The sequence below is a fragment of the Chlorocebus sabaeus genome, chromosome 2, assembly GCF_047675955.1.
Source record: "Chlorocebus sabaeus isolate Y175 chromosome 2, mChlSab1.0.hap1, whole genome shotgun sequence".
NCBI lineage: Eukaryota > Metazoa > Chordata > Mammalia > Primates > Cercopithecidae > Chlorocebus > Chlorocebus sabaeus.
In genome coordinates this window covers 52,526,758-52,543,015 of record NC_132905.1, presented here as the reverse complement: position 1 = coordinate 52,543,015, position 16,258 = coordinate 52,526,758, and the positions used below count along the sequence as shown (strand labels likewise).

The 16,258-nt window shown below is 45.2% G+C and overlaps 1 protein-coding gene across 2 annotated transcripts in view; it reads left to right on the top strand.

Moving 5' to 3' along the window:
- Positions 1–13,026, top strand: part of ISM1 (isthmin 1) — a 78,043-nt gene extending 65,017 nt beyond the window's left edge. For both annotated transcript variants that reach the window (XM_073008451.1, XM_007960397.3), the window contains exons 4-6: positions 1,349–1,492; positions 5,069–5,158; positions 11,318–13,026. In XM_073008451.1, coding sequence (XP_072864552.1) covers positions 1,349–1,492; positions 5,069–5,158; positions 11,318–11,835 — 752 coding nt within the window. In that variant the 3' untranslated portion in view covers positions 11,836–13,026. The remainder of the gene's footprint in view (positions 1–1,348; positions 1,493–5,068; positions 5,159–11,317) is intronic.
- The last annotated feature ends 3,232 nt before the right edge of the window (positions 13,027–16,258 follow it).

The following is a 16,258-nucleotide window of genomic DNA, read 5'->3' as shown; positions in this document are numbered from 1 at the left end:
CACATGGCTGGGGAGACCTCACAATCATGGCGGAAAGCAAAGGAAGAGCAAACGGATGTCTTACATGGTGACAGGCAAGAGAAAGCTTGTGCAGGGGAACTCTCATTTATAAAACCATCAGATCTCGTGAGACTTATTCACCGCCACGAAAACAACATGGGGAAACTGCCCCCATGATTTAGTTATCTCCAGCTGGCCCTGCTCTTGACACATAGGAATTATTACAATTCAAGGTGAGATTTGGGTGGGGAGACAGGGAGACAGAGCCAAACCATATCAATAGGGTACCAACCTCTCCCACACCTCTCATCCCCAAGGCTCCTATTTCTTGGCCTACTTTTCCTTTTTGCACAGCACTCATCAATTTCTAACATGCCATCTAATTCACTTATTTTATGTGTTTATTGATGAGTGTTTCTCTTTTCTCAGTAAAATATTAGTTCCTTCAGGGCAGGGATCTTTGAAAGTTGTACTTAATAGTGTATCTCATATACCTAGAATTGTGCCTGACATACAAAAAGGGTTCAATAGGTATTCATTGGATGGATGTTGAGTAATGACCTTGAGGGATGATTTCTAGCTTCACCATTAATGTATCGGTAATCTATTGCTACACGGAACAAAGTATCCCAAAGTTGGTGGCTTAAAACAACAACCATTTATTATTTATCATGATCCTGTGGCTCCAGAGTTCAGGCAGGGCCACTGGGTAGGTACTGTGCTCCTAATGGCACCAGCTGCATTCAGCTGTCCACTGGGAATGGCCAGAAGGCTTGAGAAGGCTTTGCTCACATGTGTGGTGTCTCCGTGGTCCTTCATGTGGTTCCTCTCTTTCCACGTGATGCCCCGTAATTCACAGGTCTGGCATGAGCCTCTTTCACAGTAACTGGATTCCCCACAGCAAAAGCCAGAAGCTGCCAGGCCTTAAGGTCAAGGCCAGCCCAGATTCTAGAGAAAATAGGTTCTCCTCTCTCTCTCTCTTTCTCTCTGTATGTCAATGAAAAGCTATAAGCACAGAGAGGGAAGGAACTGAGGGTGGTTACCCTTGGAATCTGCCTAGCATATTATCCCATGCTGTGCAAATGTATGCATTCTCAGTAAGCATTTTCTGGGCACCTTCTAGGGATGTACAGATCACCACAGTGCCCAAAACCTCCTTGCTGTCACAAAGCTGATTCCTAAATGAGCCCTGGAGCCATAAACCTTTTAGCTCCAGCTTAAAAGTCCTCTCCAGCAACCCCCTCCCACAGCAAGAATGATAGAGGTGAATAATTGACAGGCTGCTTGATGGGGAGATTGGGAGACTCTTTGGCCAAAGTTGACGAGCATCTCCCTGGCTCTCTTCCAGATTCCACAGATGGTGAGGGTGACTGGAGTCTCTGGTCTGTCTGCAGTGTCACCTGTGGGAACGGCAACCAGAAACGGACCCGGTCTTGTGGCTACGCATGCACTGCAACGGAATCGAGGACCTGTGACCATCCAAACTGTCCAGGTGCGTTTACCTGAGTGTGTAGCTCCAAGTTCAAGGGGAAAGCTTTTTAATTTATTATTAAAAACTTAGTAAAATTGTCTTTTTAAAAGATGTAACTACTTTTCTTTTCTTTTTGTTGTTGTTGTTGTTTTTGTTTGTTTGTTTTTGAGATGGAGTCTCTGTCTGTCACCCAGGCTGGAGTGCAGTGGCACAATCTTGGCTCACTGCAACCTCCACCTCCTGGGTTCAAGCAATTCTCCTGCCTCAGCCTCCTAAGTAGCTGGGATTACAGGCACACGCCACCATGGCCAGCTAATTTTTGTATTTTTTTTAAGTAGAGAAGGGGTTTCACCATGTTGGCCAGGCTGGTCTCAAATTCCTGACCTTGTGATCTGCCTGCCTCGGCCTCCCAAAGTGCTGGGATTATAGGCGTGAGCCAAGATGTAACCACTTTTCTAATAAGACTTCTGACCAGAGTGAGTCAGGAGATAATTGATGAGCTGAATGGATTTTCTGAGTCTTATGCACAATTGCAGTGGCCGTGACCTAAAAGACAAAGCCGCATTGTACTTATTTAATTTAGAGGAGGGACTCTGGTTAGATTGGGTTTTTGATGTGGGATTTGTTGTGCCTTGAAGAGAAACAGAAGGCAGACACTCATGGTCTGATGAGGAAGCCAGGATGAGAGGCTTGACAGCCATCTACAGGAAAAAGACACAGCTCCATCGGTAATATCAGAGAGTTGCCAAAGGCTCCCAGGAGCACAACCTGGGGCATCTTGGTAGTCAACTATCACTTTATACTGCATTGTCAGTGCTTCAAAAACTAAACTAATTGCACACTTGGTGAGAGGTCATGTTGAGAGTCAACAATAATTGTGATTGACTATAGCAGTGGTTGTCAAACTATGGCCAGGTCTAGCTCGAGAACTGTTTTTGTGTGTCCCATACATTTTTAAAGTGTTGTAAAGAGAATAAGAAAGAGAAGAAGGAGGAAGAAGAATAGAAGGAGAAGGGCATGGAGGAAGAGAAGGAGGAGGAGGAGGAGAAAAAGGAGGAGGAGGAGGAGGGAAGGAGGAGGAAGAGGAGGAGGAAGCTACAACCAAGACCATATGTGACCCACAAAACCTAAAATATTTGCCCTCTGACCCTTAACCAAAAAGCTTAGTAACTCCTGGTGTATAGTCTTACTGTGTATTTCCCATTGCCAGGTAGAATACCAGCCTAAAATAATATCTTAGAGCCTTTCAAGAAACCACACATTCCAAATGGCTTTGGCTGAAAAAAATTTCAGAGACAGAAAATCTGATCCCCGCACCCCAGACTTCCTTTTTGTACCTCTAGACACTCTGTTCTCCAACCAGAGACATTTGGAACAAAGGACAAATGAAACCACAAAGGCGTTTCTGAGGAGAGGGAGGAAGAATCAGATTGGAATGAATGTGTATGTTAGCAAAAGGGGACATGTAGAAAATGGGGCTGAAATGCAAGAAGTGGCAGTTCTGGCTCCATGTCAGCCATGCCATCAGGAGCACAGTACCTACCCAGTGGACCTGCCTGAACTCTTGAGCCACAAGATCATGATAAATAATAAACAGTTGTTGTTTTAAGCCACCAACTTTGGGATACTTTGTTCCATGTAGCAATAGATTACCGATACATTAAATCCATGTCAGGATTTCAAAACAGTGGAGCAACCATTACGGTGCTTTTCCTGACATTCCCATGCTCATTAGGATGAGCTGAGCTGGAAGCCTGGTGGGTGGAATCTGGATGTGTAGAAAAAAGCAATAAATAATAACAATATGAGGAGGACGGAGAGGGAAACAGGAAGGAAATGAAAAAGAGAAGAAGAATGTGAAGTAAAAGAAGATGATGATGAAGGTAAAAATATGAGGCAAAAGAAAATGACAATAAAGGTGAAGAAGAAAAAAAATAGATGATGATGAAGAAGATATTTTGAGTACTTAAGTATCAAGCAAATGGCTAAAGCCCTTATAGGTATTATTTTGTTTAGTTTTCACAATAACTTTATGAAATAGGTATTTACAATTGTATCCATTTGACAGCTGTAGAAACTGAGGCATAGAGGATTAACTTGCCTAGAGTCACACAGACAGCAAGTGATCAACCTGGAATTTGAATCCGGACAGTCTGATTACACAGTTAATATTCTTAATCACTAAACTCTTTGGTCTTTGCCAAGAGAAGGGTATTGGAATCAGCCAATGCTGTCATTGGACACAGACAGCATTTGAAGTCAAGGTTTGGGGGCTTGCCTGTTGTTTTCTCTTCCAGAGCTCCCATCCAGACTCAAAGTGGTAGATTTAGGTGCCTTGTCAGGGGAAGGCTCCCCTCTGCCTCCATTTACAAATGTTTCCTTCCTGTTTTCTGTCACCGCAGAGAGCAGTGTGACCAGGAGCCCTCTTCATACCTTTTCTTCTCGTCTGTCCTCACCCTCCTTCCATCCTTTCTGCCTCTCAGTCCCTGGCTATTGCAGCTTTTCTGGGCTCCCTTGGAACATGAAGGATTTCCTTTCTCAGGATCTCTTTCCTTGTTTGATTCGTTGATTTCCAGCTTTCCTGGAAAGACTCATGGAACAAAGTCTCCCTGGCCTGGCAGTTATTACACTGTAAAAGTGTGTCCTGTAGGTCAACCCTGCAGATGAGTTTGAGGTGCCTCACATAAAATCAGAGAGAGCTCCTTAATGGAAATCAAGTCAGGGAAACCAGTAGGGAAGGCCAAGGCTCACCAGCAAATGTTACTGCAGCACCTCACTCTCTCCTCTTCTTATTGCTTTAGCTTGCACCGGATTCCTGCTTGTAAAGGAAGCTTGGTTAGGGGTGACCCTTTGGGTGAGCCAGTAAGTTTCAGTACAGCTGGGTTCAGTTCCTCAGAGCAAATTATGGGAAGCCCAGCTTTTTCTTTCTGAAGCATCATCAACAATGCTAAATGTCCTAGAATATGACCTAACTCTTCTTGGCTATGCATTGTAGCATCCTCAGTGAGCTAGACAAAGAATGAGCAAGACAGATATTCAAGGGAAAACTATCACCTAACACTTCCCACTTACTGCTCTAAGTACTTTCTTTATACCAACTCATTTCATTATTTCAACTCTAGGAGGTAGGGCAATTTGTTCTCCCCATGTACAAATGTAAAAACTGAGGCACACAAAAGTTTACTGGCTACCCCAAGGTCACATGGCTAGTAATGATTTCAACTCTCACAGTCAGTCATTAAGAACAAGATATTAACCACTACGTTCTATTGCCTCTGGTTTAGTTCGTCACCCTGACACCATCCTGGCATGTGTCCCCCACTGCCCAAATCCCCATCCACGGGCCCAGTGAGTGAGTTCCTAAGGACTCATTCAGGCACATTTGGATCTGATTTCAAGCTGCCAATGTATCTTGGGTTTTAATACAGTTTCTGCACTACTACCTGCTTTTTACTGTTTCCTCTGTTGGCAAGTTTCTGCCCGTGAGTAGTAATGAATACAAAAAAGGCTTTGTTCAGGTGTATTTATTTTGTTATTGTTGGGGGGGAGATAACTTTCCATATAATGATGGAAAAATGAGCTCTTGTCTGTGTTTAGGAATTGAAGACACTTTTAGGACAGCTGCCACCGAAGTAAGTCTGCTTGCGGGAAGCGAGGAGTTTAATGCCACCAAACTGTTTGAAGTTGGTAAGAAGATTTTTTTCTTTTTTAATCCAAATATTGACTTAGTGCCTCGGAGATTCCTTTTGCCTTTACAGTGCCATCCTTGGATCCACGTAAATGTTTCATTTTGCTTTTCTGGGGTCCAGTGCTCCCAGCATGTGTCTTGCTTGCTGAATATACTTCAAGCAAGAGAAAACAGTCCTGAGCCTCCTCCACCGGACTGAGTGCTTCTGGGTTCACTCTGCTCTCCATGCAGTCTTCACAGCCAGAGGCAGATGGGGACCCATCTCTCCTCTTAGCACAGAATAAGCCCATAGCAGGGGCTCAAGTCACATGGAATCTGTTCTTAGTCAGCCTTCATTGGGCGTCCTCAAGAAAATCAAGAAATGGTGTCCTCAGTTCTCCAGCAGAGGGAGGGAGGGAGGAGAAGAGGGAATTTTCTCAAAATGTTGCACCTCCATCCCCTGCAAGAATTTTTCATAAACCTTTGGTACATTCTGCTATTTGTCCACTAGAAAATGCTAGAGCAAATGCAATAAATGTGAAGCAAACAAAATGGAAAGTGACTCTTCAGGAGCAAGGTGCAAGCTTACTTTTTAAAACTAGCTTCATGTGCTTCTCTATATACTTAAGGATTGTAGAAGGGTAAAATTCCTTCTACCCCATATCTTTTAGCCACCCAAAAGTTCTTACTTAGCCTCTAAATTTTGGCCTGCCTCCTCAACCAAAATTTAGCAGTCCTGAGTCTTTTTTTTCCATAGCCCAGCTATTTGGGAGCTGATTTGGTGAACAAAAAATGTTCCTCAAATGCCTATTGGGGTCAGGTAATGGGGTCAGGTAAGCATCCAAGTAGAACAAATCTAGAATAAAAGGAAAGACAAAAAGAAAGTCTGGAGGAAAATAATGGTTCTAGCACTATGATGAAAAGAAAATGAGTCTGGGCACAGTGACTCACACCTGTAATCCCGCACTTTGGGAGGCCAAGGCAGGTGGATCACCTGAGGCCAGAAGTTCGAGACCAGCCTGGCCAACGTGGTGAAACCCCATCTCTACTGAAAATACAAAAATTAGCTGGGCATGGTGGCAGGCGCCTGTAACCCCAGCTACTCTGGAGGCTGAGGCAGGAGAATCATTGAATCCAGGAGGCAGAGGTTGCAGTGAGCCAAGATGGTGCCACTGCACTCCAGCCTAGGCAACAAGAGCAAAACTCCATCTCAGAAAGGGAAGGGGAGGGGAGGGGAGGGCAGGGGAGGGAAAGGGAGGGAAAGGGAAGGGAAGGGAAGGGAAGGGGAAGGGGCTACAGTGTCGGGGGCAGTAGAGAATGGTACAGTCTGTGACAAAATGAAGAGCTTTATCCAAGGGTCGGCCGTGATGTGGTCACTATGGAATGAACACCCACCCAGTATTGCCAGGTGTTCTGGGTTTCTAAGAGAGACCTGAAATCTTGATTTTGCCAGATTATATCTTATTTTTTTAATGCTTGATAGAAATTTATTCTAAAAACAAACCTAATCAGAAATGTCTATGAGCCAAACTGGATGCAGTTTGGAAATTCAGTGTCATGAGGGCCTTTACCTCACCCCTCCAATCCCTTCACATACATATGATCAAATGCATTTAACAGGAACCGTCTGCAAATACAATACATTTGATTGAAAAATAGAAACGACTTTAAAGGCAAGACTTTGACATAAAGTGGTGGAACCTTAAAGGCATTCTTCTGAGGCAGAAAGTTTCTCAGGCCTCTTCATATCACACCCCACAGGCAGGCGGCATCTAGCTGTTTTGCGGAACACATTCCAGATGCACAAGGCCACATTGGCATGTGGCTAAGGACACCAGAGCTGAGTAGACATGGTGTCTCAGTCAGGGTCCAGGCAGGAAAGAACATGGCACACTCAAGTTAGGTAACTGAGGAGCCTTTGGTGAGGGACTGCTTGCAAAGGTACAAGCAGAGCAGAAGGATTGAACTTTCATTTTGTCAATGACTGCTCAGAGAGGAGGCCACAGCCACAGCCTATCCCAGCTGGCAGCACCTAGACACTGTTGGGTGCACCCTCTAGGTTCCCTCCCACTTAATCCTCTCTGCAACTTTCTGAGAGAAGTGCTATTTTTATGCCCAAATTAGAGATGAGAAAACTGAAGCACAGCAAGGTAAAATACCTCCCTCAAGTCGCAGAGCTCCTGAAAGTTGAATTGCAATTCAATCCCGGGCTGTTCAGCATGCACTCCCACACTTTGCCTTTCACCAGGCCTTTCTGAGTTCATAAGACATGCCCCATTTTTCTCTTTCTCATTTCACTGACAAGTGCTCAAAGCCCTCTTGCAAGCTGCCCCTCATCCTGACCGTGTGATTTCCACCCACAACACCACCAGCCTCCCAGGCTCCTGGATCAGAGCTGGAGTCACTGCTGATGTCTTCCTCTCTTTACTCCAAAGTCCACCAGCCACCAAGGCCTGGCAGCTGTAACTCTCTGACCTCTTCTGATCCCACCTGCTGTTTCCTCCCAGAGTATCTCACCTGGACCCTCCCCATCATTATCGGCTCTGAATTCATTTTCTGACTGCACAGCTCAGTTAATAGCTCACTATCATTTACAAACTTTCCATGGCTCCCTAGTACCCTCTGAACCAGCCTAAACTGAACAAGACCACCATGATCTGACACCAACAATCTTATATTCCTATACCTTCTGCTGCCATGAAACTGAACATGTCATGCCTCAGCCCCAGACATCCCCAGCAGATTTTTTCCTGCATAACCTTAGTTTGCACCATGAACGCTTACCTGGAGAGCCTTCCCTTGCCCTTCCTCCATCTATTCTATTGTAGTCTGTGTCCATGAGACATCTCCAAGACCCAGACACCATGATGGGATTAGACATGCAGGAGATTTTTTGAGGCGACGCCCAGAAAAGATAAAGAGCAAGGCAGCAGGACTAGGCAGGGAGAGCTTTCGGACCAAGGTGCAGGCCTGACTCTTACAAAAGAAAGCAAGGCAGGCTCAGCCATGCTGATGGGGAATCCCAGCAAAGTTGCCTGTTGGAGGAGACCCTCGGGCGGTTCCCCTACCATGCTCAGTCATTGGCCGAGAGCAGCCAGAGGGCAGATAGGGCCTTGATGTTAAAATCATGATAGATCCAAAGGTGCAACCTGGAGGCTGCCAGTCAGCAAAGCACCCACAGCAGGTTCCCTTATCGGAGCTCTGAGCGGGACACTTGTGGCTGTCACATAGCCCTGACATGGCCTAGGAGCAACTTGGTGTCACATGCTCCTTGAAGCAACCCTGACTTCCCCTGCTAGAAATGACCTTGCATTTTTGGACACCCCTGGGGCTTTTTGCCTTTGCCTCCTTTAACGCACCTCACATTCCACCACTGTTGGCTGCCTTAGATATGCCTCATCTTACCCACCGCAGCTCACTGGGGCAGATGACCTGCCCACTCACTGGGCTGCCGGTGACCAGCCCACATTCCCTCCACCCACAGCATGTCCTCGCACCTCTAACTGACAACCCCTGTGTGCCTTTGCCTGAAGTTTTTCTCCGGTCCTGAGCCCAGCTGCGCATGATTGCACAGGGCATTCCTAGCTGGAAGTCCAGGACCAGTCCCCTGTCGGTGATGAATGGGAGCCGGTGGATAAAAACTCAGATCCCCGTCAATAAAAACAAATCTGGACTCAGTAAGGAGAGGCTTTATTCAAAGGATTATTGCAGGGAGGTGGGGGATGTTATCTCCGTATTACTGCAGTGGGATGAACGATGTGACCAGAAGGTCTGCAAGCATCTCAAGGGTTAGGCAAGGAGCATTTCCTTTTATAGAGAAGTAAGTAAGGGAAAGCGAGATGAAAGGGTGGCGTGATCAGATAGTAGATTGGAGAATGCTCTACCCTGAAGCCAGCCTCTTTCCAAAAGGGATCCTTCAGGAGAGGCTGTGCTGGTTTAGGCTGAGAGTGGGCCAAAGTCCTGGGACCTGGGTGAAGGAGAGAAGCTTCATCAAAGTTTGGTTAAGATGCATTTTGTCAGCCAGGCGCAGTGGCTCACACCTGTAATCCCAGCACTTTGGGAGTCCGAGGCAGATGGATCATGAGATCAGGAGTTCAAGACCAACCTGGCCAACATGGTGAAACCCTGTCTCTACTAAAAATGCAAAAATTAGCCGGGTACAATGTCAGGTGTCTGTATTCCCATCTACTTGGGAGGCTGAGGCAGGAGAATTGCTTGAAGCAGGGCAGCAGAGGTTGCAGTGAGCCAAGATAGTGCCACTGCACTCTAGCCTGGGTGACAGAGTGAGACTCCATCTGCAACCCTCCCCACCCCACCAAAAAAAGATGCATTTTCTCCTGATTAATCATGAGGACAAGCAGTTTTTGAGGCAAAGAAAGGGAATTTGTGCTTCTGGCCTTGTCACAGGTGAACAAAGCAGACGTCCGTGAGTCTTTTCTAAGTCCTATGGGGAAAGGGGGTTCTCTGCAGTAAGCTGTTTTCCAGAATGCAGAAGGGCTGGGGGACTCCTAATCTTCACTGTTTCTAGGATCACAGGACTTGGGTAAAGTTTAACATTGTTTCAGATAGGAAAATGCTGAGGGATGAGGTTTCCCAGATCCCAGTGGGAGTAACCAGTTCCTTACAGTGGTTACTTGTTTGCTCCACACCCTGTATTAACTGCTGTCTCTTCTCTGTCTAATTCCCCTGCCTCTGTTTCCTGAAATCACTTCCCCAAAAAATCATTTTCACTGGAATCTTTTTGTCTCAGGGTCTAGGGTAACCCAAACTAGGACACTAAACCTGAGGTCCTGGAATCAGATGACTGAGGAACTGAGAGATCACCCATAAATGAAAGGATCAAGTAGGAGTGGTGCTGAGCTGGGGACCTTCGACCCTGTCCATGGAGGGGTCACCATTCACCTGTTCGCAGGATCAGTTGTTCCCATGGGAGAATGCAGGACCAGCATAGATCAATCTTATGGTTTTTCAGATAAAACCACAGATCCACATTTATAATTGAAATAACTAATTCTTAAATATTGACAACTAATCAACTATTTTTAATACTGAAAGAACCAAACACAACCCCTCTGGGGGTACATTTTGACCCAGGCCTACAGGTCACTGGCCTGTGACCCAAATCTTAAGATCCCTAAAAGCAAGTGCCCCGGGCTCCTTCCTCTTTGAGGCACCTTGCCCTGTGAATTTGCAGACAGTGATAGTTACATGCCTAAGGTTAAGAGGTTGGGGGAACCAGTCCGTGTGTGGCAAAATCAAAACTGAGTCCTACAAATCTTCCTTTGGGGCCTTTTCTGTCACATCATCACTTATTTCTTTATATTTTTATTTTTTATTTTTATTATTTATTTATTTATTTATTGAGACAGAGTCTTGCTCTATTGCTCAGGCTGGAGTGCAGTGGCGCAATCTCAGCTCACTGCAACCTCTGCCTCCCAGGTTCAAGCGATTCTCCTGCCTCAGCCTCCTGAGTAGCTAGGATTACAGGCACGTGCCACAATGCCTGGCTAATATTTTGTAATTTTAGTAGAGACGGGGTTTCATCTTGTTGGTCAGGCTGGTCTCAAACTCCTGACCTCAGTGTTTTAAGATGATCTGCCCGCCTCAGCCTCCCAAAGTGCTGGGATTATAGGCATGTGCCACCATGCCTGGCCTTATCACTTATTTAGAGGGGAGATTCAAATAATTCTGAATTCTTAAGTTTGTTAGGAGTGAAGCGGGTCATGATTATCTAGGAAAATATCCTCTTTTTTGTAGATGCTTACTAAAATTTAGGGGTAACATTATGTATTTCCACAAAATGTTTTCAAAAGATAAAGCAAATATAATGATAGTTAAATCCAGGTGATGAAATGTGGGTAGTCATTGTATAAGAATATTCTCTACTTTTCTGTGTGTCTGCAAATTTTATAATATAAAGTGGGGCATTTGGAGGAAGTCTTGTGAATAATGAAGTTCCCAAGTTCAAGGGAAGTGAGAACGGCCATCCACCTCTGATGGTTCCAGAGGGCTGCAGGGGTCTGTGGCTCTAGGAGAGGAGTTGTTGACTTTAGCTAGCTGTTGACTTTAGTGTCCTCCTGCGGGCCGTGAGGAGCAGCCTGCTGTAACATGCCCCTTGAAGCACCTCCTGTGGGCCGGTTGTGCATGCGGTGAGAGGATTTCTCTTTGGCCTTTTCCAGACACAGACAGCTGTGAGCGCTGGATGAGCTGCAAAAGCGAGTTCTTAAAGAAGTACATGCACAAGGTGATGAATGACCTGCCCAGCTGCCCCTGCTCCTACCCCACTGAGGTAGCCTACAGCACGGCTGACATCTTCGACCGCATCAAGCGCAAGGACTTCCGCTGGAAGGACGCCAGTGGGCCCAAGGAGAAGCTGGAGATCTACAAGCCCACGGCCCGGTACTGCATCCGCTCCATGCTGTCCCTGGAGAGCACCACGCTGGCGGCGCAGCACTGCTGCTACGGTGACAACATGCAGCTCATCACCAGGGGCAAGGGGGCGGGCACGCCCAACCTCATCAGCACCGAGTTCTCCGCGGAGCTCCACTACAAGGTGGACGTCCTGCCCTGGATTATCTGCAAGGGTGACTGGAGCAGGTATAACGAGGCTCGGCCTCCCAACAACGGACAGAAGTGCACAGAGAGCCCCTCGGATGAGGACTACATGAAGCAGTTCCAAGAGGCCAGGGAGTATTAAAGAGACTGGGACGAGGTGGAGGACGCCACCTCTGGTTCTGCAGCGCACACGCGCCGCACTGACCTTGCTGACTGGCGTCGAGACCTTCTTAGCCGCGGTCGTGTATATTTGTTTATACCACATGAGTATTTCTCATACATTACGCTAGGGGCGTGCGCCACGCCCGGGGACTGCCTTGTGAAGCCGCCCTCGCCATCTGCAGAGTTCCTTGAAAGTACCCCTGGGGAGCGATGTGGGCAGAAGAATGGGGACCACTTGGAAGCCAGAAGAAGAACCTGGAAGCCACAGTGGGTGCGACTCAATTCACACCCTGATCCAGAGTTTCCAAGAGAGGCTAAGGGGGAAAGAGACTGAGGTTGTAAACATTATAAGGAGTTTTTATATATAACTTATTTAATACAAATGTGATTTAAGCGTAACCTTTTCTCTGGAGTTGTGGTGAAACTAATCTCTTCTGTGAGAGATCAGAAAGAAAGAGACTTAGGGAAGTGGAAGAGAAAGGGAATTTTGGAATTTATTTCTTTAAAAATAATGCAATAGAAATATATCAAAACATGTAAACGCCCACCTTAAACCAAATGTTATTTAGTCATGAGGCACCTTGCTGGAGTCTCAGATTCCAAAAGTCTCTTCTTCGGACTGGGTAGGGAATATGGTATTTTAGGGACAAAGCTGAGGCTGAGGACTGATTTTAAATAGGCTTTAAAATAAAAGGGCAGTATTATCATAATGCTATTATTCTGCTAAATGGCCCAAAACAGTAGAATTTCTGCTCATGTCTTAGGTTCAGAAGACTGCAGCCAAGTTCAGACGTGAAAACAGGAAGTAGCACTTTTCCAAAGGAAAACAACAAAACAAATGGGAAAAAGATAATGGACCTCATTTCACCTATTTTAATACTATTTTAACAATTTTTTTCCTCCACCAATATATTCCCAATAAATAAATATAAAAGAGGGGGAGGGTCAATCTGGGGAATCTTAATTTTTATGTTTTAAGAAAAGAAAAAAAAACTGCATTATTTTTGTAAAGTATTTATTGAGTCATGGATTATTATGCATCAAGCAATTGTTAATATGACCTGGTCCTATAGAGTGGAACTTAGGAAAAATGAAGTTGGTTCTTATTCAATATTTTACTTTGCAAAATTCTAGTAAAAGAGAGTATATAATAAAATCATAATAAAATGTGTTACCTGCATCCTTCATTTATGATACAAATGTGATAAATAGCCCGTGTGAAGCCAAACTTCAAGGTAGGGGAAAGAAAATTGCAACCCAGGTGGGAATAAAAGGCTCATTCAGTGATTAACATGATTGTGGGTGGTGTAAGTCATGGTATCTTTGGCACCAAGAATGTCTACCCAACCCCCAGGAGGCTGAGGCCCATTGACACATGTGTGACTTTTTGCCCGCCCAGACCTAAGGAAGCCAAGCTTAAGACAGCCCAGATGAGCAGGGCCACTTCCACAGAAAATTCTGCAATTACAGTTATAAGTAGAACTACTTATCATGCTAAGTATTCCTTTTCCCAATGAGAAAACCAAAGCTCAGAAAACATAAAGACATTGGACCCATCTTTCATTTCCTCTTCTAGTATTCTTTCTACTGTAGCACATTTTTGAAGTCCTTATATTCCTCATATCTTTGGTATTCCTAACCCCACCATTAATTGTACAGAAGTTATCCTGTACAATTCTATTCTTACGGAAAACTTTTTACCAGTCATTTACACTTTTTTTTTTTTTTTTGGAGACAGTCTCACTCTGTGCCCCAAGCTGGAGTGCAGTGGCATGATCTGGACTCACCACAACTTCCACCTCCTGAGTTCAAGCCATTCTCATGCCTCAGCCTCCCAAGTAGCTGGGATTACAGGCATGTGCCACTATGCCCGGCGAACTCTTGTATTTTTAGGAGAGACAAGGTTTCACCATGTTGGCCAGACTGGTCTCGAACTCCTGGCCTCAAGTGATCTGCCTGCCTTGGCCTCCCAAAGCGCTGGGATTACAAGCATGAGCCACCATGCCCAGCCATTTACACCTTACAATGAATTATTTACACCTTAGAAGGTATTGCCCATTCTCAGAATATTTATATTTAAGATCTGTGTCTAATCATGGAATGAGAAGCCTTATTCACATCTGAAGCAATTTTATGCTACAGATGAACTGAACTAGTAAGGAGAATCAGTGGGTCCATGTATCAGGCAAATAGATTTGGTTTCTAATAATGAGGAAACGTTTTCACCAAGAGAATTGGCTGGCAATGGAATGCATTGCCTTTGAGGTTGTGAGTATCCTGTCAGGACAGGTATTCAAGCAAAGGCTGGAGATTATTCACATGAACAGCTCAACTGGATGATGAGGAGACAAATATGTATAGGACAAAACCCTCTGATGTGTTCTGTTAAGGGTAAGCACAAAGTACTATGAAGAAATAGAGGCAGAAACCAGGGAAGTATCTGTTGGTTCTAATGAAGGAGTGGGATTTTATAAAGCATAAAAGAGCAAGGGGAAGTGGGGTGTATTTGTAATAAAAAAATAGTATGGAGAAAGGCAAGGAAATAGGAAAGTACTTGGTGTTTTCTGAAAACTGGGAGTTTAAGGTGATGAGCAGAGGAACAAGAGTGGCAAGTTATGGAGCCATGTCTACGGTGTTTTTGTTAAGTATTTAGAATGAAATCTCAAAGAGAACAGAGAGCTTTTGTACTACGGTGAAAATGACTGATGTGAGCAATGCTTTCCATGTGAGCCATTTGCTTTAATATCAGACCTTGCTGACCTAATGAAATGAGAGTTGGAAGGTGGGGTGAATTGGAGGGGAGGGCTCCAGGACTCTGGCTACTGAGAATGCCCTGGTCTCCCATGCATCATCAGATGGTTCCAAACCTCTGGAAATTTGCTAAACTATAATCCACCTCTATTAGGATGAGCTAATTTTCAGTCCCAATGCTTTAGTGGGCCAATGAGTGATCTTCAGAAATCAAGACCTCACTGCCTCAGTTGTCTAATAAGACAAGGAGACCCTTATCTCATTCAACACAAGGCCCCAAGCTGGTGCTAAGGCAACCCCAGGCAGTTCACTCAGTAGGCAGTAGATCTTCTGCTCAAGGGCCTGGTTTGCCTGCAGCAGAGTAAGATGTCTGCAGTCTCATTGCAGCCGTTGTAAATATGACCCCTCAGTAGCTACTCAAATGGTTCTCTTTGAGTGCACTGCTCTTTTGCCTTCCCCTGGAAAGAGAGCCCTAGTAATTCACTGGGCATCCTGGGTGCCATATCTGAACACAACAGTGCTAAACAGAGATGACCAAGGCCCTCTAGTGGCTGCATATGGGAACAGTAGAGGAGAGGCCAGGGCAGCCTATAGCTTTCTCTTGGGACCCAGTTCATGTAACCGCCATGATTGTAGCCTCCCAAGCACCTCAGTCTTTATATCTTAGTGGCCAAGAGAGTAGAGTTCTCTGTCTTAACACCAGGGATTAAAGAACAGGTACTATACAAGCCACTATCTTCTGAGCACACACTTTGTGTCTCCGTGTTAATCATTTTACCACAGGAGACCAGCATTATTACATCCAGTTTATAGATAAGGAAAAGAAGCCCAACAAGGTTAACTAACTTGCCCAAGGTCAGACCACTTGGTAAATGACAGAGCTCCTTGAAGCCAGCAGTGTCTGATCACCAAAGCCCAGGCTCTTAAACCTAACACCTGTGCTGTCCTCTCCTCCTAACTCATCCCAAGTTCTGCTGGATCCATTCTTTTCTGTGACTCACTGCCTTTGCTTAGATTGTTCAAAGAGGATCTGGCTTTATGTATTTTGCTCAGTTATCTCATAGTCCATAAGATAACTTAAGTCCAGTGGTTCTATAGCTGAGCCCTTGCTCAGGTTGGGTAAGTCACAAAGCTCAACATTTCTAAAAGATAGCCTGATCCATGGATGAGAACAAAGACGGGTCTGCTTTTCCCACCACACATAAGCCCTGTGCTAACTGCTGCGTGTTAGGTAGACCTCAGGGGCAACCTAACAGGCACCTAACCTTCTTACATGCCCAGGTTCCAGCACTGCACCTGGCATACATAGTCAGGCAATGTGCAGAATGCTTAACAGTTTGAGGGTTCAGTGGGCCTGGACTCCAATCCTGACTCTCTCACTTGCTTGCTGGGAGTTGTTGGACAAGTTAATACATTGGCCTTTAGTCATTTGCCAAATATTTATTAAGCATATACATATGCCAGATGCCAGGGATCCAGTGGTGTACAAATCAAAGTCCCTCCTCTTGGACGGGAGATGGTGGATAAGTAAATAAGTGGAGAATCTGAGATTATGGTAAGTGATATAAAGACAAGTTTTTTGATCATACATGTATGATGTTACATTATTTAAGGTGATGCTGGTTACTGTAACAAATAATCCTCAAAATCAC